The following is a 27941-nucleotide window of genomic DNA, read 5'->3' as shown; positions in this document are numbered from 1 at the left end:
ATTATAGGGTTAGTGAGGCGGATTAGGGGTTAATAATTTTATTATAGTAGCGCTCAGGTCCGCTCGGCAGATTAGGGGTTAATAAGTGTAGGCAGGTGGAGGCGACGTTGTGGGGGGCAGATTAGGGGTTAATAAATATAATATAGGGGTCGGCGATGTTAGGGCAGCAGATTAGGGGTACATAGGGATAATGTAAGTAGCGGCGGTTTACGGAGCAGCAGATTAGGAGTTAATAATAATATGCAGGGGTCAGCGATAGCGGGAGCAGCAGATTAGGGGTTAATAAGTGTAAGGTTAGGGGTGTTTAGACTCGTGGTACATGTTAGAGTGTTAGGTGCAGACGTAGGAAGTGTTTCCGCATAGCAAAGAATGGGGCTGCGTTAGGCGCTGAACGCAGCTTTTTTGCAGGTGTTAGGTTTTTTTTCAGCTCAAACAGCCCCATTGTTTCCTATGGGGGAATCGTGCACGAGCACGTTTTTGAGGCTGGCCGCGTCCGTAAGCAACTCTGGTATCGAGAGTTGAAGCTGCGTTAAATATGCTCTACGCTCCTTTTTTGGAGCCTAACGCAGCCTTTATGTGGACTCTCAATACCAGAGTTATTTTTATGGTGCGGCCAGAAAAAAGCTGGCGTTAGCTACACGGGTCCTTACCGACAAAACTCTAAATCTAGCCGTATGAGATCAATTGTGGATATTAATTGCAGCACTCATGAGATGTGTATAAATGATGCTTGCAAGGACACAAAGTGAAATTTAAAATAAAAACACTTTTATTTTCCAATGTCCAATAAAAAATGATAAACCGAAATCCTCTTTGATAATAGTCCAGATCAGGGACAGAAATAGGTGAGCAGATGAAATATAGTATATTTCTCTAAATCCAGTAGTGAGTTTTTCTCTTATCAGGGCTGGTGCAAAAACAGCTAGCTGATAAAAATTAGTGATATTGTGGTATAGGATGCTGTAAGTACAGCTGAAGGTAAATTCCTTGCGGTGGTTTTGAGCTCTGAAAAGCTCCCAGAGTTCAGGTGGATAAGTTGGTGTTTATGATGGAAAACCGTAATAAATAGTTACATGAACTGCTGTAAATACAGCTAGATGATGATTCCTTGTGGTTTTTTGGGCACGCCCCCTTCTGACATCACTTCCTGTCCAGGGAGACCAAGCTTCAAACACTTCAGCAACGGACCCTGTCACTGACAGGCTTAAGAATCCACATCCATCCGGATAATGTGAGCTATCTAGAGCTCAAAAAACCACAAGGAATCATCATCTAGCTGTATTTACAGCAGTTCATGTAACTATTTATTACGGTTTTCCATCATAAACACCAACTTATCCACCTGAACTCTGGGAGCTTTTCAGAGCTCAAAACCACCGCAAGGAATTTACCTTCAGCTGTACTTACAGCATCCTATACCACAATATCACTAATTTTTATCAGCTAGCTGTTTTTGCACCAGCCCTGATAAGAAAAAAACTCACTACTGGATTTAGAGAAATATACTATATTTCATCTGCTCACCTATTTCTGTCCCTGATGTGGACTATTATCAAAGAGGATTTCGGTTTATCATTTTTTATCGGACATTGGAAAATAAGTGTTTTTCTTTTAAATTTCACTTTGTGTCCTTGCAAGCATCATTTATACACATCTCATGAGTGCTGCAATTAATATCCACAATTGATCTCATAGTATGTAAACTGAGCACTAATTGGTTTGCATACATAAAGTTTATACCATACTCCAGAGAGGAGAAGCCTTTCAAGTATAAAGAAGGGGAAAAGAAATAAACAGCAACAAGGAAAGAAATCCAGCAAAAAGAATTAAAGTGTCTCTACCTAACTCCAGAGAGGAGAAGTTTTTCTGAAATACCAACATATTTCTACTCCAGGGATATCAAGATTTCCACCTGCTAAAAGTTTCTGCATACCAGCTGGAAAGATCTTTACCACAGATAGGGATTACATCCCCTCCATGCTTCCAACATACCTCACATGTTTGAGGTTAAACAAGGTGAGCACATTTAAATCTCACGTTTAGTTTTTGATTGCCTAGTACTGACATACTGCACCATAATTTGGTTTTGTTTTTGTTTTTCTCCATTCTATGTGCGCTGAACTCTGAAACTCAACTCCATACCTTTTTCCTTCACATTCCATTTGATGATAGTGGAATATTCAGAAACTAGCTGCCATTGAAATATATCAGGAGGAACTATTTAGAGCAAAAACATAATTTATGCTTACCTGATAAATTCCTTTCTTCTGTTGTGTGATCAGTCCACGGGTCATCATTACTTCTGGGATATAACTCCTCCCCAACAGGAAATGCAAGAGGATTCACCCAGCAGAGCTGCATATAGCTCCTCCCCTCTACGTCAGTCCCAGTCATTCGACCAAGAATCAACGAGAAAGGAGTAACCAAGGGTGAAGTGGTGACTGGAGTATAATTTAAAAGATATTTACCTGCCTTAAAACAGGGCGGGCCGTGGACTGATCACACAACAGAAGAAAGGAATTTATCAGGTAAGCATAAATTATGTTTTCTTCTGTTATGTGTGATCAGTCCACGGGTCATCATTACTTCTGGGATACCAATACCAAAGCAAAAGTACACGGATGACGGGAGGGATAGGCAGGCTCATTATACAGAAGGAACCACTGCCTGAAGAACCTTTCTCCCAAAAATAGCCTCCGAAGAAGCAAAAGTGTCAAATTTGTAAAATTTGGAAAAAGTATGAAGCGAAGACCAAGTTGCAGCCTTGCAAATCTGTTCAACAGAGGCCTCATTCTTAAAGGCCCAAGTGGAAGCCACAGCTCGAGTGGAGTGAGCTGTAATTCTTTCAGGAGGCTGCTGTCCAGCAGTCTCATAGGCTAAACGTATTATGCTACGAAGCCAAAAAGAGAGAGAGGTAGCAGAAGCTTTTTGACCTCTCCTCTGTCCAGAATAAACGACAAACAGGGAAGAAGTTTGGCGAAAATCTTTAGTTGCCTGCAAGTAGAACTTGAGGGCACGAACTACATCCAGATTGTGTAGAAGACGTTCCTTCTTTGAAGAAGGATTTGGACACAAGGATGGAACAACAATCTCTTGATTGATATTCCTGTTAGTGACTACCTTAGGTAAGAACCCAGGTTTAGTACGCAGAACTACCTTGTCTGAGTGAAAAATCAGATAAGGAGAATCACAATGTAAGGCTGATAACTCAGAGACTCTTCGAGCCGAGGAAATAGCCATTAAAAACAGAACTTTCCAAGATAACAATTTTATATCAATGGAATGAAGGGGTTCAAACGGAACACCCTGTAAAACGTTAAGAACTAAGTTTAAACTCCATGGCGGAGCAACAGCTTTAAACACAGGCTTGATCCTAGCTAAAGCCTGACAAAAGGCCTGGACGTCTGGATTTTCTGACAGACGCCTGTGTAACAAGATGGACAGAGCTGAAATCTGTCCCTTTAATGAACTAGCTGATAGACCCTTTTCTAAACCTTCTTGTAGAAAGGACAATATCCTAGCGATCCTAACCTTACTCCAGGAGTAACCTTTGGATTCGCACCAGTATAGGTATTTACGCCATATTTTATGGTAAATCCTTCTGGTAACAGGCTTCCTAGCCTGTATCAGGGTATCAATAACCGACTCAGAAAAACCACGTTTTGATAAAATCAAGCGTTCAATTTCCAAGCAGTCAGCTTCAGAGAAGTTAGATTTTGATGTTTGAATGGACCCTGTATCAGAAGGTCCTGTCTTAGAGGTAGAGACCAAGGCGGACAGGATGACATGTCCACTAGATCTGCATACCAAGTCCTGCGTGGCCATGCAGGCGCTATTAGAATCACTGATGCTCTCTCCTGTTTGATTTTGGCAATCAATCGAGGAAGCAGCGGGAAGGGTGGAAACACATAAGCCATCCCGAAGTTCCAAGGTGCTGTCAAAGCATCTATCAGAACCGCTCCCGGATCCCTGGATCTGGACCCGTAGAGAGGAAGTTTGGCGTTCTGGCGAGACGCCATGAGATCTATCTCTGGTTTGCCCCAACGTCGAAGTATTTGGGCAAAGACCTCCGGATGAAGTTCCCACTCCCCCGGATGAAAAGTCTGGCGACTCAAGAAATCCGCCTCCCAGTTCTCCACTCCCGGGATGTGGATTGCTGATAGGTGGCAAGAGTGAGACTCTGCCCAGCGAATTATCTTTGATACTTCCATCATTGCTAGGGAGCTTCTTGTCCCTCCCTGATGGTTGATGTAAGCTACAGTCGTGATGTTGTCCGACTGAAACCTGATGAACCCCCGAGTTGTTAATTGGGGCCAAGCCAGAAGGGCATTGAGAACTGCTCTCAATTCCAGGATGTTTATTGGAAGGAGACTCTCCTCCTGATTCCATAGTCCCTGAGCCTTCAGAGAATTCCAGACAGCGCCCCAACCTAGTAGGCTGGCGTCTGTTGTTACAATTGTCCAGTCTGGCCTGCTGAATGGCATCCCCCTGGACAGGTGTGGCCGATAAAGCCACCATAGAAGAGAATTTCTGGTCTCTTGATTCAGATTCAGAGTAGGGGACAAATCTGAGTAATCCCCATTCCACTGACTTAGCATGCACAATTGCAGCGGTCTGAGGTGTAGGCGTGCAAAAGGTACTATGTCCATTGCCGCTACCATTAAGCCGATCACCTCCATGCATTGAGCTACTGACGGGTGTTGAATGGAATGAAGGACACGGCATGCATTTTGAAGCTTTGTTAACCTGTCTTCTGTCAGGTAAATCTTCATTTCTACAGAATCTATAAGAGTCCCCAAGAATGGAACTCTTGTGAGAGGAAAAAGAGAACTCTTCTTTTCGTTCACTTTCCATCCATGCGACCTTAGAAATGCCAGAACTAACTCTGTATGAGACTTGGCAGTTTGAAAGCTTGAAGCTTGTATTAGAATGTCGTCTAGGTACGGAGCTACCGAAATCCCTCGCGGTCTTAGTACCGCCAGAAGGGCACCCAGAACCTTTGTGAAGATTCTTGGAGCCGTAGCCAATCCGAATGGAAGAGCTACAAACTGGTAGTGCCTGTCTAAGAAGGCAAACCTTAGATACCGGTGATGATCTTTGTGAATCGGTATGTGAAGGTAAGCATCTTTTAAATCCACTGTGGTCATGTACTGACCCTTTTGGATCATGGGTAAGATTGTCCGAATAGTTTCCATTTTGAACGATGGAACTCTTAGGAATTTGTTTAGAATCTTTAAATCTAAGATTGGCCTGAAAGTTCCCTCTTTTTTGGGAACCACAAACAGGTTTGAGTAGAACCCTTGTCCTTGTTCCGACCGCGGAACCGGATGGATCACTCCCATTAATAACAGATCTTGTACACAGCGTAGAAACGCTTCTTTCTTTATCTGGTTTGTTGACAACCTTGACAGATGAAATCTCCCTCTTGGGGGAGATAATTTGAAGTCTAGAAGGTATCCCTGAGATATGATCTCTAGCGCCCAGGGATCCTGAACATCTCTTGTCCAGGCCTGGGCGAAGAGAGAAAGTCTGCCCCCCACTAGATCCGGTCCCGGATCGGGGGCTCTCGGTTCATGCTGTCTTTGGGGCAGCAGCAGGTTTCCTGGCCTGCTTGCTCTTGTTCCAGGACTGGTTAGGCTTCCAGCCTTGCCTGTAACGAGCAACAGCTCCCTCCTGTTTTGGTGCAGTGGAGGTTGATGCTGCTCCTGTTTTGAAATTCCGAAAGGGACGAAAATTAGACTGTCTAGCCTTAGCTTTGGCTCTGTCTTGAGGTAGGGCGTGGCCCTTACCTCCTGTAATGTCAGCGATAATTTCTTTCAAACCGGGCCCAAATAAAGACTGCCCCTTGAAAGGTATATTAAGTAATTTGGACTTAGAAGTAACATCAGCTGACCAGGATTTTAGCCACAGCGCCCTACGTGCCTGTATGGCGAATCCTGAGTTCTTAGCCGTAAGTTTGGTTAAATGTACTACGGCCTCCGAAATGAATGAATTAGCTAGTTTAAGGACTCTAAGCCTGTCCGTAATGTCGTCTAGCGTAGATGAACTAAGGTTCTCTTCCAGAGACTCAATCCAAAATGCTGCCGCAGCCGTAATCGGCGCGATACATGCAAGGGGTTGCAATATAAAACCTTGTTGAACAAACATTTTCTTAAGGTAACCCTCTAATTTTTTATCCATTGGATCTGAAAAAGCACAGCTATCCTCCACCGGGATAGTGGTACGCTTAGCTAAAGTAGAAACTGCTCCCTCCACCTTAGGGACCGTTTGCCATAAGTCCCGAGTGGTGGTGTCTATTGGAAACATCTTTCTAAATATTGGAGGGGGTGAGAACGGCACACCGGGTCTATCCCACTCCTTAGTAACAATTTCAGTTAGTCTCTTAGGTATAGGAAAAACGTCAGTACTCGCCGGTACCGCAAAGTATTTATCCAACCTACACAGTTTCTCTGGTATTGCAACGGTGTTACAATCATTGAGAGCTGCTAAGACCTCCCCTAGTAATACACGGAGGTTCTCCAATTTAAATTTAAAATTTGAAATATCTGAATCCAATCTGTTTGGATCAGAACCGTCACCTACAGAATGAAGCTCTCCGTCCTCATGCTCTGCAAGCTGTGACGCAGTATCAGACATGGCCCTAGTATTGTCAGCGCACTCTGTTCTCACCCCAGAGTGATCACGCTTGCCTCTTAGTTCTGGTAATTTAGACAAAACTTCAGTCATAACAGTAGCCATATCTTGTAATGTTATCTGTAATGGCCGCCCAGATGTACTAGGCGCCATAATATCACGCACCTCCCGGGCGGGAGATGCAGGTACTGCCGCGTGAGGCGAGTTAGTCGGCATAACTCTCCCCTCGCTGTTTGGTGAAATTTGTTCAAATTGTACAGATTGACTTTTATTTAAAGTAGCATCAATACAGTTAGTACATAAATTTCTATTGGGCTCCACCTTGGCATTGGAACAAATGACACAGATATCTTCCTCTGAGTCAGACATGTTTAACACACTAGCAATAAACTTGCAACTTGGTTATAATCTTTTTTAGCAAAAACGTACTGTGCCTCAAAGAGGTACTAAACGATTAAATGACAGTTGAAATAATGAACTGAAAAATAGTTATAGCATCAAACTTTAAACAACACAACTTTTAGCAAAGGTTTGTTCCCATTAGAAAAATAACAATAATTAAATTTGACATAAAAATTACAGAGCAACGTTTTTATTCACAGTCAATATAAAATTCTCACAGCTCTGCTGAGAGAATCTACCTCCCTCTAAAGAAGTTTGAAGACCCCTGAGATCTGTCAGAGATGAACCGGATCATGCAGGAAATATAAGAGTAACTGACTGGAATTTTTTGATGCGTAGCAAAGAGCGCCAAAAACGGCCCCTCCCCCTCACACACAGCAGTGAAGAGAAACGAAACTGTCATAATTAAAACCAAACAACTGCCAAGTGGAAAATAATGCCCAAATATTTATTCACTCAGTACCTCAGAAATGTAAACGATTCTACATTCCAGCAAAAACGTTTAACATGATAAATACTTATTAAAAGGATTAGTGACTTTTAACAGAGTAGTTCCGGTGAAATACCATCCCCAGAATACTGAAGTGTATACATACATGTCATTATAACGGTATGGCAGGATTTTCTCATCAATTCCATTCAGAAAATAAAAACTGCTACATACCTCAATGCAGATTCATCTGCCCGCTGTCCCCTGATCTGAAGCTTTTACCTCCCTCAGATGGCCGAGCACAGCAATATGATCTTAACTACTCCGGTTAAAATCATAGTAAAAAACTCTGGTAGATTCTTCCTCAAACTCTGCCAGAGAAGTAATAACACGCTCCGGTGCTATTGTAAAATAACAAACTTTTGATTGAAGTCATAAAAACTAAGTATAATCACCATAGTCCTCTCACACATCCTATCTAGTCGTTGGGTGCAAGAGAATGACTGGGACTGACGTAGAGGGGAGGAGCTATATGCAGCTCTGCTGGGTGAATCCTCTTGCATTTCCTGTTGGGGAGGAGTTATATCCCAGAAGTAATGATGACCCGTGGACTGATCACACATAACAGAAGAAATAACCATTTGCAACGTACACAGCGCAGATCAAGAAACACCCAAGCAACACTTTATATATATATATATATATATATATATATATATATCTATCTACATGGAGAGAGAGAGAGAGAGAGAGAGAGAGAGAGAGAGAGAGAGAAAATAACTCATTGTGTAAACCATTTACAAATCTAAACAAGTCAGAAGACTTGCTTTAAAACCAGAAACTCTCTGACTACACTGTTTCCAATGCAGCAAAGGAATCTGGGTAAGATATGCAAATGAGGTTCACAATGACTCACTTTTTTACTTTTAGCCTGCTTTTTAAAGACAGACTTCCCTTTATGCCATAGCACTGCTGCATTACACAGCTTTGATGCTTAGCTAGGGTTAGCTGTACTAATCACTGTACTAACCCTAGCTAAGCATCAAAGCTGTGTAATGCAGCAGTGCTATGGCATAAAGGGAAGTCTGTCTTTAAAAAGCAGGCTAAAAGTAAAAAAGTGAGTCATTGTGAACCTCATTTGCATATCTTACCCAGATTCCTTTGCTGCATTGGAAACAGTGTAGTCAGAGAGTATCTGGTTTTAAAGAAAGTCTCCTGACTTGTTTAGATTTGTAAATGGTTTACACAATGAGTTATATTCTCTATATTTTGCATTTAGTGGAGGATTTTAAACTCACTTTTCACCTCCCCATAATTTTAATTGTTGTTATATATATATATTCCTAACAATCCAAACTACAGTGTTGCCCTCCAAGAGTCATCCGCCTGGGTGCATAAATATAATGAATATTCCTCACAGCAAATGCACTCTCAGGTCTTTTTCTGTGAACAAAATATACTTTTATTGGAACGTTTTCGGGGAGAGGTTCCCCTTCATCAGCATGTGTGTGTATATATATATATATATATATGTGTGTGTGTGGTGTGGTGTGGTGTGTGTGTGTGTGTATGTATATGTATGTATATATATATATATATATATATATATATATATACACACATACACCACAGGGCCAAATGGCTAGGGTCAATCGTAATAACAGTGATACATTGAAAAGAAACCAACAACTACAGGACATGGCAGCAAGATTCATTGCCAGAGGTTACAAATGGGGTGGAAGAGAAGGATTCCCGCAATCGGATAATGTTTGTCACAAAGTACTATCCTGACACCAAGAACATTGGACACAGTATTAGAAAATATTGGCACAGCATCCAAAGTGACCCGCATTTATCATTCCATGATTGGGACAGTCCCAGGGTGGGATTTAGGAGAAATCGGAACCTGAGGGACCAATTGGTTTTGACAGATCCCAAACATTGTTACATGAAATCAACATGGTTGAAGGGCACTAAAAGAGGGTGTTTTCAGTGTATTAGCTGTACAACATGCAATGCCATGATCCCGGGCTCTACCTTCCATCATCCAGAGACTAATCGTAAATTTCAATACAACATAATTTAACATGTACCACCCCATTTGTGGTATACATGATTAATTGCCCGTGTGGCCTTTTTTATTTTGGAAAGAAGGGTGATGACGCCCGTACACGTATGGCCAATCACAGGTCCTCAATTAGAGCTGCAATCAAAAATGGGAAAAGTGACCAACCTGTGGCCCACCATTTTGTCACCAAGGGACACACAGTGCAGGAACTGAGGTTCAAATTAAGTCCAAGTGGATCTTCACCTTGAACACAGTACGCCCAAATGGATTGAACGTCAGTCTGGACTGGCACTGTTTCCTATAAAGAGTTTTTGATTAGAAGAAAATGTATCAATGAGAGTCTCACATTTCATACCATATGAGAGTCACTAATCCTTGTAATCTAGCATGAACTTTGGATCCAGTTCTTTTTATCTCGGGGACTTCTTAATCCCTTTAAGAGATTAATAGAGTAATGTAGGATACTTTTTATCCTTTTTTATCCTCTCAGTCTATATAATCCCTACAAAACCCACATGGGACTGTAACATTTATCTTTGACTCATACAAGTACATCTGTATTTAATTTCCCTACCCCTTTAAGAAATGTACAGAGGATTTAATGATATTTTCCCTAGACTTTAACATTGACCTGAGAGGGATATATATGATAGCTACTACTGTTGGTAAGGGTATATATGTCTAGGTTAGTGCTATGATCTTTATCAACAGTAGTAATGTTTACTAATTATTATGTGACCCCGGTTGTATGAATATTCCATTTCAGTTTATGGATCATTTATAATCCTGGTTATGTTTAGCTCTATAGAGACATCACAGCAGTAGGGCGCTGATTGTAGATAGTACCTTAGCATCTTGATTTGTGCTTAAAAGAAAAGTGTATAAGGAGTCAAATAGCCAGCTTTTACATAGATATATGTTTGATCTGATGTATGTATATATTGGGCTAAGAATATACATTTGAGATTTGCTTTTTACATTAATACTGTATTTAGCTGTAGTAATCATGTATACCACAGGAGGGCAGATGATCTCTGTGTAATCAATGTGTGGCCTCTCAGCCTTGTCTCTGAATTATGAAGCTCACACTATGAGCCTGAGCACTTGTATGCGGAGAGGCTGTATGCTGGGGACAGACAGACGTCCAGCTGGAGGTATGGTTCAGGAGGACATTAAAGATAATATTTTACTTTAATTTTGCTACGTCAGCTTGAGGGATACTGGATAACTATAGATATAGAAATATATTGTCACATTAATCCATTTATGATCATATTATTTACACATGGGTATTTTTGGGAAGTGCATCATTTGTATACTGAGGTATGCTCTGACATTATGATTGTTTGTATTATTGTTGTTTAGAAATTGACATTACTTGTTTTGGATTTTTGCCATGACTACGGTTTTGGCACATTTTTCACTTCACTGGGAGGGGCCTATAATGTTTAAATGGATTTTTATCACTTGTGTTTGCTTGTCTGAGAAAGGGGAGTGTCCCCCCCGAAACGTCACTTTGTTCTATTAAAGTACACTTTGGAAAGTCCAGTGAGTGCCATCCTTTACCAGTTATATTCAACCGTTGGCACCCTGGCAGCTGTTACTGTGGTGAGAGTGCTCTTTTTTGAACTTTATATTTTAACCATTGCAGCACCCACTTATACTAGATTGCCTCTCTATCAGTGAGGATTTCCTCAACAGCACTTGTTAAAGACTTTTTATATCCAAATAATTGGACACTATATCACGTCACTGAGCACACTTGCACTGGTCTGAATTTGTTTGTCTTGCATCCCTATGGATACTAATTCTGACATAGAGGACACACAACCTTTGACCTTCACAGATAGTGATGCAGCACGCATCCTTTTTGCACAGGAAGAAGAGATATATTGCAGTAAGGAGTCTAACAACTCTATCTTTCTTACTCTGCTCAAACTAAAGAAAAAGGAATTAGACTTAAAACTTCATGGTATCTACCTATCAGATTACTATAGCAAGAAACTGATACCTCAGGGATTCCGTAATAGGAACATACCAACTATTGGAAGAGGCAGCATTGATTTTTGTAAAAAATGGGGCGCCATTTTAAATAAATGTTCTTTAGACCTGATATTATTGGTCACTGAAGAAATTAGATCACAATTGGATAAAATTAAACTTGAGATCCAGGAATATGAAAATATTAACAACCCCAAATTAGAGGTGGATACCAGTACAGATTGGCTGAACCAATTACAAACACAGATCACTGAATATAAAGGGGCTCTTATATCCTTCAAAAATAGGAAAATTGGCTACAGTCACTGAAGACTATAGGGACAAATCCGTATATAGTTGAAGGGGGCACTAGACCTTATATGCCTAGAAGACAAAGACGTCCAAGACAGTACACTAGAAGGAATCAACAAACTGTGGACACCAGCTCTGGTACCGATTCTGATACATCACCTAGCACACAGGTACCTATACCGTCACCAGCGTATAGAAGTATTAGACAACAACAGCATTTTTTAGGGGTGACCACTCGGTCAGGAGGGAGAGGAAGAGGCGGCCACATCCACAAAGGGGTGGTCAGAGGGAGACCTCCATTCCCCCACCTACCCCAATAATGGAAGCAGTAGAGGATAACAACTTAGTCATCAACATCAGTTACCGTCAACTGTCAGACCCGGAGATAAGACTCCTGAATAAAGGACTGAATTTCATACCTACTAAACACAGCAATCCTTTTGAGACATGGATTGATCAGCAGAAGTTTCAACGCAATTTGAGGTTAAAAGAATACTTCAGCAACTGCAGTGGCCCTGGAACAGATTCACAGTTCAGGAAGATCAGTAAATTTGACCCCATTAATCACAACCCCAGTATTAAAACCTTCTCCACCCTGATTGGCGATGAAGCCAACAGGATACCAATATCTAAATACAAGAACAACTTGACAGCGGATGAGATCCTAGCAATCAAATCATTGGTCTCTGATTGCCAAATCATCATCCGTCCGGCAGATAAAGGGGGAGCGACGGTGGTGATGAACTACTAGTATTACAGAGGTGAGATTATCCAGCAATTAAAGGATATGTCAAGTATGTTAAGTAAAATCTATTTCCGATCCAGTTCTTATAAATATTCTAATATAGTTTTCCTGCCGATGTTATTAGTCTTATGTTGATAATTACATTACAAACCGGTTATGTTTCTTACGATGTATGTATTATTGCAGACATCATTAAACTTGGACCTCCAGAAGTTTTGGAACTATATTTCCCATGATGCTCAGCCAGCATATCAAAAGTATTATTTTTTTTACCATTTCTGCAAAGTGATTTTAGCTTCAAATAAACTGACTTTTAAGTGTATGAGACAAGAGCTCTTCTCCCGTAATCATCTTACCTTCTGATCATAAAGACCATGGCTGTTTAAAGACATTTTTTTCTCGTGATAAGCATATCTTCTCAGTTCTCTCTCAAAGTGCTGTAAGAAAAAGAAGCAGCATGTATCTAAACATACTATGTGCAGTCACATTATATAGATCAGGTTTCTTCAATTTCCTCAGGAACCAGAAACCGGATTTTTAGAATGTGTAAAATAAAGTACAGGTGATATAAACAGCATTTATTGTTACCTAACCTGTTATCATCCAAGGTAATCTTGAAAAGCTAGAATGTTATTGGGTTGTGAGGACTGGAACTGAAGAAACCTGAGGTAGGGTTATACTCTCTATGTATGTTACATTGCAGTGCAACACAGGAGAAAACATAATTTATGCTTACCTGATAAATTTATTTCTCTTGTAGTGTATCCAGTCCACGGATCATCCATTACTTATGGGATATTCTCCTTCCCAACAGGAAGTTGCAAGAGGATCACCCACAGCAGAGCTGCTATATAGCTCCTCCCCTAACTGTCATATCCAGTCATTCGACCGAAAACAAACAGAGAAAGGAGAAACCATAGGGTGCAGTGGTGACTGTAGTTTAATTAAAATTTAGACCTGCCTTAAAAGGACAGGGCGGGCCGTGGACTGGATACACTACAAGAGAAATAAATTTATCAGGTAAGCATAAATTATGTTTTCTCTTGTTAAGTGTATCCAGTCCACGGATCATCCATTACTTATGGGATACCAATACCAAAGCTAAAGTACACGGATGATGGGAGGGACAAGGCAGGATTAAGCGGAAGGAACCACTGCCTGAAGAACCTTTCTCCCAAAAACAGCCTCCGAAGAAGCAAAAGTAAAATTTGTAAAATTTGTAAAAAGTGTGAAGCGAAGACCAAGTCGAGGCCTTGCAAATCTGTTCAACAGAGGCCTCATTTTTAAAGGCCCAGGTGGAAGCCACAGCTCTAGTAGAATGAGCTGTAATCCTTTCAGGGGGCTGCTGTCCAGCAGTCTCATAGGCTAGGCGTATTATGCTCCGAAGCCAAAAGGAAAGAGAGGTTGCCGAAGCTTTTTGACCTCTCCTCTGTCCAGAGTAAACGACAAACAGGGTAGATGTTTGACGAAAATCTTTAGTAGCTTGTAAGTAAAACTTCAAGGCACGGACTACGTCCAGATTATGTAAAAGACGTTCCTTCTTTGAAGAACGATTAGGACACAATGATGGAACAACAATCTCTTGATTGATATTCTTGTTAGAAACCACCTTAGGTAAAAACCCAGGTTTGGTACGCAGGACTACCTTATCTGCATGAAAAATCAGATAAGGAGAATCACATTGTAAGGCAGATAGCTCAGAGACTCTCCGAGCCGAGGAAATAGCCATCAAAAACAGAACTTTCCAAGATAAAAGTTTAATATCAATGGAATGAAGGGGTTCCAACGGAACTCCTTGAAGAATTTTAAGAACCAAGTTTAAGCTCCACGGGGGAGCAACAGGTTTAAACACAGGCTTAATTCTAACCAAAGCCTGGCAAAATGCCTGGACGTCTGGAACCTCTGCCAGACGCTTGTGCAAAAGAATAGACAGAGCAGAAATCTGTCCCTTTAAGGAACTAGCTGATAATCCTTTGTCCAAGCCCTCTTGGAGAAAAGACAATATTCTAGGAATCCTAACCTTACTCCATGAGTAATTCTTGGATTCACATCAATAAAGATATTTACTCCATATCTTGTGGTAGATTTTCCTGGTAACAGGCTTTCGTGCCTGTATTAAAGTATCAATGACTGACTCGGAGAAGCCACGCTTTGATAGAATCAAGCGTTCAATCTCCATGCAGTCAGTCTCAGAGAAATTAGATTTGGATGATTGAAAGGACCTTGTATCAGAAGGTCCTGTCTTAGAGGCAGAGTCCATGGTGGAAAGGATGACATGTCCACTAGGTCTGCATACCAAGTCCTGCGTGGCCACGCAGGTGCTATCAGAATCACTGATGCTCTCTCCTGTTTGATTTTGGCAATCAGTCGAGGGAGCAGAGGAAACGGTGGAAACACATAAGCCAGGTTGAAGAACCAAGGCGCTGCTAGAGCATCTATCAGCGTCGCTTCTGGGTCCCTGGACCTGGATCCGTAACAAGGAAGCTTGGCGTTCTGGCGAGACGTCATGAGATCCAACTCTGGTTTGCCCCAACGATGAATCAACTGAGCAAACACCTCCGGATGGAGTTCCCGCTCCCCCGGATGGAAAGTCTGACGACTTAGAAAATCCGCCTCCCAGTTCTCCACGCCTGGGATATGGATTGCTGACAGGTGGAAAGAGTGGTACTCTGCCCAGCGAATTATATTTGAGACTTCTAACATCGCTAGGGAACTCCTGGTTCCCCCTTGATGGTTGATGTAAGCCACAGTCGTGATGTTGTCCGACTGAAATCTGATGAACCTCAGTGTTGCTAACTGAGGCCAAGCCAGAAGAGCATTGAATATCGTCTGATTGAAGACATAAGAAAAAGCAACAGAATAGCCAAATGAGTACTCACATACTCCACGAGCACACTCATGTGCTGGTAGGGGCAGGCTGTAGATTTAGATGGGTGTGACAGCTCACCCTTTCAAGGATACTTCCAATACTGTAGTTCTGCAACAGGTGTAAAACAAACAGAGAGCATTATATGTGCAGACCATTAAGGATGATACATAGAAATGTGCTTTCTATGTATCACATTTCTATGTATCATCCTTAATGGTCTGCACATATAATGCTCTCTGTTTGTTTTACACCTGTTGCAGACTACACCACACATGAGGCGCCCCTCTGTTTTTTATTTCTCCTAGTTCTTGCCTGGATCATCCGGTTGAGAGGAGGCAGCCGCCGCTCAGCTATCAACTTATTTGTAAAAAGAGATATTTTCTTTCCTGTATACTCCAAAAGGGATTTATATAACCTTATATTGATATATTTTTCACCTCATAAGATAACATTAGTTTGTTTAAGTTTTAAATTGTCTTTAAGGGTTATCAATAACTACCATCTGAATTGTATACCATTCTGCGACTCCTCCACTGTGATTTTATCACGTATTAGATTTTTTTTAGAGCACTGAATATCGCTCTTAACTCCAGAATATTTATTGGAAGGAGTTTCTCCTCCTGAGTCCACAATCCCTGTGCCTTCAGGGAATTCCAGACTGCACCCCAACCTAGAAGGCTGGCATCTGTTGTTACAATTGTCCAATCTGGCCTGCGAAAGGTCATACCCTTGGACAGGTGTACCCGAGACAACCACCAGAGAAGAGAATCTCTGGTCTCTTGATCCAGATTTAGCAAAGGGGACAAATCTGTGTAACCCCAATTCCACTGACTCAGCATGCATAATTGCAGCGGTCTGAGATGAAGGCGCGCAAATGGCACTATGTCCATTGCCGCTACCATTAAGCCGATTACCTCCATACACTGAGCTACCGAAGGGCGCGGAATGGAGTGAAGAACACGGCAAGCATTTAGAAGTTTTGATAACCTGGACTCCGTCAGGTTAATTTTCATTTCTACAGAATCTATAAGAGTCCCTAAGAAGGAGACTCTTGTGAGTGGGGATAGAGAACTCTTTTCCTCGTTCACTTTCCACCCGTGCGACCTCAGAAATGTCAGAACTATCTCTGTATGAGACTTGGCAACTTGAAAGCTTGACGCCTGTATCAGGATGTCGTCTAGACACGGAGCCACCGCTATGCCTCGCGGTCTTAGAACCGCCAGAAGTGAGCCCAGAACCTTTGTAAAGATTCTCGGGGCTGTAGCCAACCCGAAGGGAAGAGCTACAAATTGGTAATGCCTGTCTAGAAAGGCAAACCTTAGAAACCGATGATGATCTTTGTGAATCGGTATGTGAAGGTAGGCATCCTTTAAGTCCACTGTGGTCATGTACTGACCTTCTTGGATCATGGGTAGGATGGTCCGAATAGTTTCCATTTTGAAAGATGGAACTCTGAGGAATTTGTTTAAGATCTTTAGATCCAAAATTGGTCTGAAGGTTCCCTCTTTTTTGGGAACCACAAACAGATTTGAATAAAAACCCTGTCCTTGTTCCGTCCGCGGAACTGGATGGATCACTCCCATAACTAGGAGGTCTTGCACACAGCGTAGGAATGCCTCTTTCTTTATCTGATTTGCAGATAGCCTTGAAAGATGAAATCTCCCTTGTGGAGGGGAAGCTTTGAAGTCCAGAAGATATCCCTGAGATATGATCTCCAACGCCCAGGGATCCTGAACATCTCTTGCCCACGCCTGGGCGAAGAGAGAAAGTCTGCCCCCTACTAGATCCATCGCCAGATAGGGGGCAGTTCCTTCATGCTGTCTTAGAGGCAGCAGCAGGCTTTCTGGTCTGCTTGCCTTTGTTCCAGGACTGGTTAGGTTTCCAGGCCTGCTTAGATTGAGCAAAAGTTCCCTCTTGTTTTGAAGCGGAGGAAGTTGATGCTGCACTTGCCTTGAAATTTCGAAAGGCACGAAAATTAGACTGTTTGGCCTTTGCTTTGGCCCTGTCCTGAGGAAGGGTGTGACCCTTACCTCCAGTAATGTCAGCAATAATTTCCTTCAAACCAGGCCCGAATAAGGTCTGCCCCTTGAAAGGAATGTTGAGTAATTTAGACTTCGAAGTCACGTCAGCTGACCAGGATTTAAGCCATTAGTTTAGTCAAATGAACAATGGCATCAGAAACAAATGAGTTAGCTAGCTTAAGTGTTCTAAGCTTGTCAATAATTTCAGTCAATGGAGCTGTATGGATGGCCTCTTCCAGGGCCTCAAACCAGAATGCCGCCGCGGCTGTGACAGGCGCAATGCATGCAAGGGGCTGTAAAATAAAACCTTGTTGAATAAACATTTTCTTAAGGTAACCCTCCAATTTTTTATCCATTGGATCTGAAAAAGCACAACTGTCCTCAACCGGGATAGTAGTACGCTTTGCTAAAGTAGAAACTGCTCCCTCCACCTTAGGGACCGTCTGCCATAAGTCCCGTGTAGTGGCGTCTATTGGAAACATTTTTCTAAATATAGGAGGTGGGGAAAAAGGCACACCCGGTCTATCCCACTCCTTGCTAATAATTTCTGTAAGCCTTTTAGGTATAGGAAAAACATTAGTACACACCGGTACCGCATAGTATTTATCCAGCCTACACAATTTCTCTGGTACTGCAACTGTGTTACAGTCATTCAGAGCAGCTAATACCTCCCCAAGCAACACACAGAGGTTCTCAAGCTTAATTTTAAAATTAGAAATCTCTGAATCAGGATTCCCCGAATCAGAGATGTCACCCACAGACTGAAGCTCTCCGTCCTCATGATCTGCATATTGTGACGTAGTATCAGACATGGCCCTTACAGCATCTGCGCGCTCTGTATTTCTCCTAACCCCAGAGCAATCGCGCTTGCCTCTTAATTCAGGCAACCTGGATAATACCTCTGACAGGGTATTATTCATGATTGCAGCCATGTCCTGCAAGGTAATCGCTATGGGCGTCCCTGATGTAATTGGCGCCATATTAGCGTGCATCCCCTGAGCGGGAGGCGAAGGGTCTGACACGTGGGGAGAGTTAGTCGGCATAACTTCCCCCTCGTCAGAATCTTCTGGTGATATTTCTTTTATAGTTAAAGACTGATCTTTACTGTTTAAGGTGAAATCAATACATTTAGTACACATTCTCCTATGGGGCTCCACCATGGCTTTCAAACATAATGAACAAGTAGTTTCCTCTGTGTCAGACATGTTTAAACAGACTAGCAATGAGACTAGCAAGCTTGGCAAACACTTTAAACAAGTTTACAAGCAATATAAAAAACGTTACTGCACCTTTAAGAAACACAAATTTTGTCAAAATTTGAAATCACAGTGAAAAAAGGCAGTTACACTAACGAAATTTTTACAGTGTATGTAACAAGTTAGCAGAGCATTGCACCCACTTGCAAATGGATGATTAACCCCTTAATACCCAAAAAATAATAAAAGACAAAAACGTTTTTTTTTTTTTTTTTTTTTCTTCCAAACAGTCACAACAACTGCCACAGCTCTACTGTGGCTTTTTACCTCCCTCAAAAAAGAATTTGAAGCTTTTTGAGCCCTCCAGAGATGTCCTGGATCATGCAGGAAGAAGCTGGATGTCTGTGTCTGTAATTTTTGCTGTGCAAAAAACTGGCAAAATAGGCCCCTCCCACTCATATTACAACAGTGGAAAGCCTAAGGAAACTGTTTCTAGGCCAAATTCAAGCCAGCCATGTGGAAAAAAACTAGGTTCCAATAAGTTTTATCACCAAATACATATAAAAACGATTAAACATGCCAGCAAACGTTTTATATTACATTTTTATAAGAGTATGCATCTCTATTAATAAGCCTGATACCAGTAGCTATCACTGCATTTAAGGCTTTACTTACATTAGTTCGGTATCAGCAGCATTTTCTAGCAAATTCCATCCCTAGAAAAATATTAACTGCACATACCTTATTGCAGGAAAACCTGCACGCCATTCCCTCTCTGAAGTTACCTCACTCCTCAGAATATGTGAGAACAGCCATGGATCTTAGTTACTTCTGCTAAGACCATAGAAAACGCAGGCAGATTCTTCTTCTAAATACTGCCTGAGATAAACAGTACACTCCGGCACCATTTAAAAATAACAAACTTTTGATTGAAGAATAAACTAAGTATAAAACACCACACTCCTCTTACGACCTCCATCTTGGTTGAGGCTTGCAAGAGAATGACTGGATATGACAGTTAGGGGAGGAGCTATATAGCAGCTCTGCTGTGGGTGATCCTCTTGCAACTTCCTGTTGGGAAGGAGAATATCCCATAAGTAATGGATGATCCGTGGACTGGATACACTTAACAAGAGAAATGTTTATTAGATATTAGACATATAAAACCATTCTACAAATGTTTCATATATACATTTGTTTTATCTGCAATAGTATTATTTATCTACAATATTGTGCACACTTTGCATTACATCTGAAAACACCAGACATTGCAGAATTAAAGGGGCATTAAACACTTTAACAATGTTTAAATTATATGTAGCAAAAAAAAAAGTTGGACACTTTAATTAGTTATTGTGCCCCTTGTTACTGTAACCCTAAAAAAGTGTGGGCTTTCCAATTCGTGTTAAAAGTGGAAGTGGAGATTCCAGACTTAACACTGCTATATTCCCTACAGTAATTGGTTGCTCTCTAGAATATGTTCTATTTAATCTTAAATACAAATTTTTATATATATATATATATATATATATATATATACATATACACACACCGTATCTGTATATACCTATAAATCTATTCCTATAACAAAGGCGTGCGTAACCTATTTCATTAAGATGTGCACCCAAAAGCACACACACACATATATATTATATATATATATATATATATATATATATATATATATATATATATATATATATATATAAATAAATAAATAAATAATATAGACACACACTCATAAATATGAAGATAAGCAAACTGTACTTTTTTTTTTATTATTTACAACATCCCCAGCAATTCCTCAACTTCTATTCCATACGCCTGTCATGCTAAGCACAAAATATTACACATAACCTTGATTTGCAACCTGGAAACCTATCAGTTAAGAGATTTGTCAATCTGCCACAGTGCAGGCATTTTAGGTCATCTGGGCATCCTGTTTTACATACTCCTGATGTACTATCTAAGCAAACATATTTCAAAGCATCAACAGTGCCAGCTTCATACGCTTGTTGTGCTACCTAGATACCCTGTACCCTATTTGTCACTCATCACTTTGACACATAGATTTTATTTATTAAACATTATATGCAGACATAAAAGTAGAATATTTTTTATTTTTTTTTATTTGTAATTGATTTATATTTAATTTAAGCGGCTTTATGACCCCAAAATGTCAGTGCCATGCTCAATTTTTAGGGCATCAGTGGCTCACATGTTTACCTTCTTACCTGTACATTTTGTAACTTTCAGTATGTTGAAATTCCTCGCTGAATACGGAGAGCAATACGCTCGCCGTATTCAGCATTGCACCAGCAGCTCACAAGAGCTGCTGGTGCAACGCCGCCCCCTGCAGACTCGCGGCCAATGGGCCGCCAGCAGGGGGTGTCAATCAACCCGATCATACTCGATCGGGTTGAATTCCGGCGATGTCTGTCCGCCTGCTCCGAGCAGGCGGACAGGTTATGGAGCAGCGGTCTTTGTGGAGGCTCGCCAGAAACACGGGGCATCAAGCTCCATACGGAGCTTGATAGATAGGCCCCAAAGTATTCACAGTAGCCAATCACTTTAATAGCCTGCATTTTACCAACGTAGCAAATATGTCTATACAGATTATAGATATAGTGGTAGTGCCTCCTAGAGGAGGCAATAAGCATAAAATCTTAGAGAAAAAGGAACTATTTTGGACTTTAAAATTGAGAACCCGTTACCCTTTAGGAATGAATAAAGAATGTGACATTAACTATTTGATTGACAACTAATGCTTTGTCCAAAATAATCAAAAGCTAAGAAATGAAAAATCATAAAGCAAAATGTGTATACACTTGTTTAATGGATGGGCTGATGATGATGATGAGTAGGATAGGCTTACCAAAATGGAACTGGATAGTCAGCCTAACTCGCCTTTAAATCCATGAAAGAATTACTACTAGTATTTAGTATGTGCTAAATTAGCATTTTAGGATTATATATGCGATCTTGCAATATCGATTTAAAGTCACATATTAAGGTCCAATGTGCATGTTATTTGATTTATTGCCATTGCTTTTAAACTTGTATATAAGTGGTTAAAACTTATCAATTAAGCTTGCCTATAAATAGTATGGGAGATAGCATTGTAACTAGTCTATGATTAAGCGCCAGAGCTGCTGGTGCAACGCTGCCCCCTGCAGACTCGCGGCCAATCGGCTGCCAGCAGGGAGGTGTCAATCAACCCGATCGTATTCGATCGGGTTGAATTGCGGTGATTCCTGTCCGCCTGCTCAGAGCAGGCGGACAGGGTTATGGAGCAGCGGTCTTTAGACCGCTGCTTCATAACTGCTGTTTCTAGCGATTTTGAAGACTCACCAGAAACACGGGCCCACAAGCTCCATGCGGAGCTTGATAAATGGGCCTCTCTGTCTCATTGCCCTAGTATTGAGTTTTCTCATGTGTGTTCATCTTTGCTGTTTTGAATTACGACTTTTGGCTTGTTACTCAGATCTTCCTTGACCATTCTTCTGAATGCTGATTTAAATTGTGCCCGATTGGTTTTGACCTTGAAACTTCCTGACTAACAGCTAGATTACGAGTTTTGCGGTATGAGCTTTTTTTCATTACCGCTGCTATTACGAGTCTTGCAGGTATAGGTGTACCGCACACTTTTTTGGCCGTAATGCAACTTAACAACCGCAGCTTTTAAAAAGTGCTTTTTCAATGGGACTTCCACAACGCCGGTATTACAAGTTTGCCTGTTCGGCCAAAAAGTGAGCGGTACAGCCTATACTGTCAAGATCCATACCGTAAACTGAAAGTCAGTAGTTATGTCTTTTATGTTACAACGCTGTAACATAAAACTCATAACTAAAGTGCTAAAAAGTACACTAATACCCATAAACCTATTAACCCCTAAACTGAGGCCCTCCCGCATCGCAAACATTAAAATAAAATTATTAACCCCTAATCTGCCGCTCCCGACATTGCCGCCACTAGAACAAACATATTAACCCCTAAACCGCTGCACTCCCGCATTGTAAACACTAGTTCAATATTAATAACCCCTAATCTGCTGTCCCTAACATCGCCGCAACCTACATTACTGTTATTAACCCCTAATCTGCTGCCCCCAAAATCTCCGCGACTATACTAAAGTTATTAACCCCTAAACCTAACCCTAAGTCTAACCCTAACACCCCTATTTTTAATATAATTAAAATAAATCTAAATAAATATTACTATCATTAACTAAATAATTCCTATTTAAAACTACAGTAAATACTTACTTATAAAATAAACCCTAAGCTAGCTACAATCTAAATAAAATTACTATAATTAAATAAATTAATCCTATTTAAAACTAAATATATAATATAATATAGCTACAATATAACTAATAGTTACATTGTAGCTAGCTTAGGATTTATTTTTATTTCACAAGCAAGTTTGCATTTATTTTAACTAGGTAGACTAGTTAGTAAATAGCTATTAACTATTTAATAACTACCTCGTTAAAATAAATACAAATTTACCTGTAAAATAAAACCTAACCTGTCTTACATTAACACCTAACCTTACACTACAATTAAATCAATTACATTAAATACAAATTAACTAAATTACAAAAACAAACACTAAATTGCACAAAATAAAAAAGAAATGATCAAATATTTAAACTAATTACACCTAATCTAATAGCCCTATCAAAATAAAAAAAGCCCCCCCCCCCAAATAAAAAAAACCTAGCCTACAATAAATTACCAATGGCCCTTAAAAGGGCCTTTTGCGGGGCATTGCCCCAAAGAAATCAGCTCTTTTACCTTTAAAAAACAAAAAACAAAACAACCCCCAACAGTAAAACCCACCACCCACACAACTAACCCCACAAATAAAATCCTATCTAAAAAAAAAAAACTAAGCTCCCCATTGCTCTGAAAAGGGCATTTGGATGGGCATTTAGATCTTTTTCTGCCCAAACCCTAATCTAAAAATAAAACCCACCCAAAAAAAACCTTAAAAAAACCTAACACTAACCCCCGGACAGTTTTTGAAGACCGGACATCCATCCTCAACAAAGCCGGCAGAAGTCTTCATCCAGACGGCATCTATCTTCATCCATCCAGCGCGGAGCAGCTCCATCTTCAAGACATCCGGTGCGGAGCAGCCAATAGAATGCGAGCTCAATCCTATTGGCTGATTGCATCAGCCAATAGGATTTTTTCACCTTTAATGCCGATTGGCTGATAGAATTCTATCAGCCAATCTGAATTCAAGTGATGCCATCTTGGATGACGTCTCCCTTAAAGGAACCTTCATTCTTCGTTAGCCGTGGAAAGAAGAGGATGCTCTGCGCCAGATGTCCTGAAGATGGAGGCGCTCCGCGCTGGATGGATGAAGATAGAAGATGCCGTCTGGATGAAGACTTCGGCCCGCTTAGATGAAGACTTCTGCCGGCTTCGCTGAGGTCTTCTGCCGCTTCGTTGAGGATGGATGTCCGATCTTCAAAAACTGTAAGTGGATCTTCGGGGGTTAGTGTTAGGTTTTTTTTAAGGGTTTATTGGGTGGGTTTAATTTTTATAGTTTGGGCAGAAAAAGAGCTAAATGCCCTTTAAAGGGCAATGCCCATCCAAATGCCCTTTTCAGGGCAATGGGGAGCTTAGGTTTTTTAGATAGGATTTTATTTGGGGGGTTGGTTGTGTGGGTGGTGGGTTTTACTGTTGGGTGGGTTGTTTGTATTTTTTTTTACAGGTAAAAGAGCCGATTTCTTTGGGGCAATGCCCCACAAAAGGCCCTTTTAAGGGCCATTGGTAGTTTATTGTAGGCTAGGGGGGGTTTATTTTGGGGGGGGGGCTTTTTTATTTTGATAGGGCTATTAGATTAGGTGTAATTAGTTTAAATATTTGATCATTTCTTTTTTATTTTGTGTAATTTAGTGGGTTTTTTTTGTAATTTAGTTAATTGTATTTAATTAATGTAATTTATTTAATTGTAGAGTAAGGTTAGGTGTTAGTGTAAGACCGGTTAGGTTTTATTTTACAGGTAAATTTGTATTTATTTTAACTAGATAGTTAGTAAATAGTTAACTATTTACTAGCTAGTCTACCTAGTTAAAATAAATACAAACTTAGCTGTGAAATAAAACCTAAGATAGCTACAATGTAATTATTAGTTATATTGTAGCTAGCTTAGAGTTTATTTTATAGGTAAGTATTTAGTTTTAAATAGAAATTATTTAGTTAATGATAGGAATTTTTAATTAGATTTATTTTAATTATATTAAAGTTAGGGGTGTTAGGGTTAGACTTAGGGTTAGGTTTAGGGGTTAATACCTTTAGTATAGTGGCGCGATGTTGGGGGCGGAAGATTAGGGGTTAATAAGTGTAGGTAGGTAGCGACAACATTGGGGCGGCAGATTAGGGGTTAATAAGTGTAGGTAGGTAGCGACGACATTGGGGCGAAAGATTAGGGGTTAATAAGTATAATGTAGGTGGCGGCAATGTCGGGGGCGGCAGATTAGGGGTGTTTAGACTCTGGGTTTATGTTTGGGTGTTAGGTGTAAACATAAATTTTCTTTCCCCATAGGAATCAATGGGGCTGCGTTATGGAGCTTTACGCTCCTTTATTGCAGGTGTTAGGCTTTTTTTTAGCCAGCTATCCCCATTGATGTCTATGGGGAAATCGTGCACGAGCACGTAATATCAGCTCAAAGCAGCGCTGGTATTTGAGTGCGGTATGGAGCTCAATTTTGCTCAACGCTCACATATTGCCTGCTAACGCCCAGTTTATGAAAACCTGTAATAGCAGCGCTATAGGGAGGTGAGCGGTGGAAATAACTTGCAAGTTAGTACCGAGACGCTCTTACCGCAAAACTCGTAATGTAGCCGTAAGTTTTTGGACTTTGATTCTGCCTTCCAACTTCCTGTCTGGTTTGACCCCTGGCTTGCCGACTTTGTCTTGACCCATCCGGTCATTTTCTGGTATTCAGTTACCTAGTAATTTTCCTTGTGCACTGTCATCCTCCTCCTGGGTCCAAATGCTACTGCTCCAAAGATATTTCTTAATCACTAAACTTGATGCCAGGATAACAAGACTACTGGCCAGTATTGGTTTGATAGAGCGCTATCCAAAGGCTCCTAACACATAAGCCTGCTTCCCGCAATGTATGAAGCAGCAGTCATGTAATCAGCAATGTAAGAGGAAGCACTGCTCTCTTTATTTATGCAAATTATGATCCTGAGGGAAGACTCCCTAAGTGTGATGCGGGAAAATAGACGGGACCCATTTTCTCAGTGTGCCCAGAGGGATATGGTTGCACCTCACTGACTAGGCCCACACTAGCCCAAAACTAATGTCTGGGGTTTTGCCATTTCTCTCGTTCAGAGAGGGATCGTCTGGTATTTTGGGACTGGACTGAACTGTTAAGTCAGGTTTAGACTGATATACTACAGGGAAGTTCTTCTCTGTGAAAGACACATATTAAGCAAAGACACGCTGCTGCTTGGGTGGTAACTAGCCATAGAACAAGCTATTATGCTATTGTTCATTCCCAGGTTCAGCACTTCTCTCTTTTTATTTCTTACAATCTCTGCCACCTCTGAGTTGGTGGAAAAATCACCCCAAACACACTCGACCAGGGTAATTGACAGGCCCTTCTCTTGCGCGGCAGGCCTCAAAGCCATGTGGACATGTGCTAAAGTTGAGAACCTTGTTCGCATGGCGTTTCATACATGGGTCCATTTAGCTGAATCATGAAACTTTAATTTGACTAGTGGCTCTAAAAATGAAATTTAAGCAGCATTTACCTAAAACATTCAGGAATAAAAAACAAATTTTATCATATTTAAATTCCTCTCTTTATATTGAGGATAGAAAACATTTGAGTACAATATCCCTTACAGTGATGGTAAATCCAAGCGTTAAACGCTAGGATTTACCATCACTAAAAATCAAGGGGAGTTTAAGTGATCACATCTTAAAAAAAGGGTGCTAAGCTCCCCCTTTCTGTGCCGTTGCACAGCGCTAAACTTAGGGGCTATGGCCGCCCACGGCACATTGGTCTTCTACCAATGAGGTGCCGTTTGCACCTCTGAACCAATATGCATGCATACAGAAAACATTTGACATGCACGGCTATTGGTTCAGAGGTGCAAACGTCACCTTATTTAAGGAGATCGATGTGCCATGGGCAGCCGGAGCCCCTGAGTTTACCGCTGTGCAACGGCACAGGAAGGGTGAGTTTAGTACCCTTTTTATTTTAAATCTGATCACTTAAACTCCCCTTTTTAGTGATGGTAAATCCTAACGTTTGTTTAACGCTTGGATTTACTATCACTTTAAGCAAAACTTTAGAGATCACTCACCTTTGACCCTGTCCATCCTAAAAGGGCATATGGATACTCAACGTATGGAGTAATCACTAAATCCACACGGACGGCTCTCCATCTTTTTGGGACTTGGTCAGTTTGCGTATTTACCAGATCTTTTTCAGTTCCCTTATAGGTAATATCCTCAAGATCTTCCTTGGCAAAACCAACTGGAAGAGCAAATATGGCATAACAGGTTTCATGGCCATCCATTGTACTAGACAAGGTGTGTGAGTTCAGTGACCGCTTCTTCATTTGGTGATACAATAGGAAATTCTGAAGAGTGAAACAGAGAGATATATCTAGTTTAGCTATTAAGGTTTATTTAGTTTCCAGCTCAGTAAACCTTAGAGATATCAAATTAAACATACAGAAAATCAGATTGTGTTAAAGAACAAAAACAGAAAACTACTTGTTTTCTTGCTAAATGATCACTAACAATTCTCAATGTAGCCTCTGGCTATAGTTACATAAGGGAGCAGACATGCTGAGAACTGTCTACTCCAGAATTGTTATCGTTTAAATGTTGTTATTGTTAACCTTTTGTTTGGAAAAGAATCATTTTAAATTCGAAAAAGAGTTCTTTCTACAAATAGCAGGGACTGCTATGGGTTCAAGTATGGCTCCCGCATATGCCAACCTTTACATGCTTTGGTACGAAACATTTATGATGAGGACCTTGTCTGTTTTTGGCATAAAATTTTATGTTAGATACATAGACGATGTGTTCTTGGTATGGAGGGGTTCGATAGACTCATTGAATAGTTGGATTGATAATCTTAATAAATTGGAATCACCAATACATTTTAAATATGAGTTTAGTATAGACTCTATACCTTTTTTTGGATCTGAATATTTCCAAACACTCTGTTGGGAATGGTTTCAGGTTTGTTACATCATTATATCCCAAAACGACAGATAAGAACTACCTACTCTTATCCCC

General features: G+C 40.7%; 1 protein-coding gene across 2 annotated transcripts in view; it reads right to left on the bottom strand.

Annotated features, from left to right (window-relative positions):
* The window catches only part of LOC128663468 (DNA-directed DNA/RNA polymerase mu), a 146784-nt gene that overhangs the window by 13067 nt on the left and 105776 nt on the right, over nucleotides 1–27941 (bottom strand). For both annotated transcript variants that reach the window (XM_053717812.1, XM_053717811.1), the window contains exons 11-12: nucleotides 26996–27274; nucleotides 12927–13007 (exon numbers count right to left, since the gene is read on the bottom strand). In XM_053717812.1, coding sequence (XP_053573787.1) covers nucleotides 12927–13007; nucleotides 26996–27274 — 360 coding nt within the window. The remainder of the gene's footprint in view (nucleotides 1–12926; nucleotides 13008–26995; nucleotides 27275–27941) is intronic.

The sequence above is a fragment of the Bombina bombina genome, chromosome 6, assembly GCF_027579735.1.
Source record: "Bombina bombina isolate aBomBom1 chromosome 6, aBomBom1.pri, whole genome shotgun sequence".
Lineage (NCBI taxonomy): Eukaryota > Metazoa > Chordata > Amphibia > Anura > Bombinatoridae > Bombina > Bombina bombina.
The sequence above is the reverse complement of the archived record's forward strand: the minus strand, read 5'-3'. Positions and strand labels throughout refer to the sequence as shown.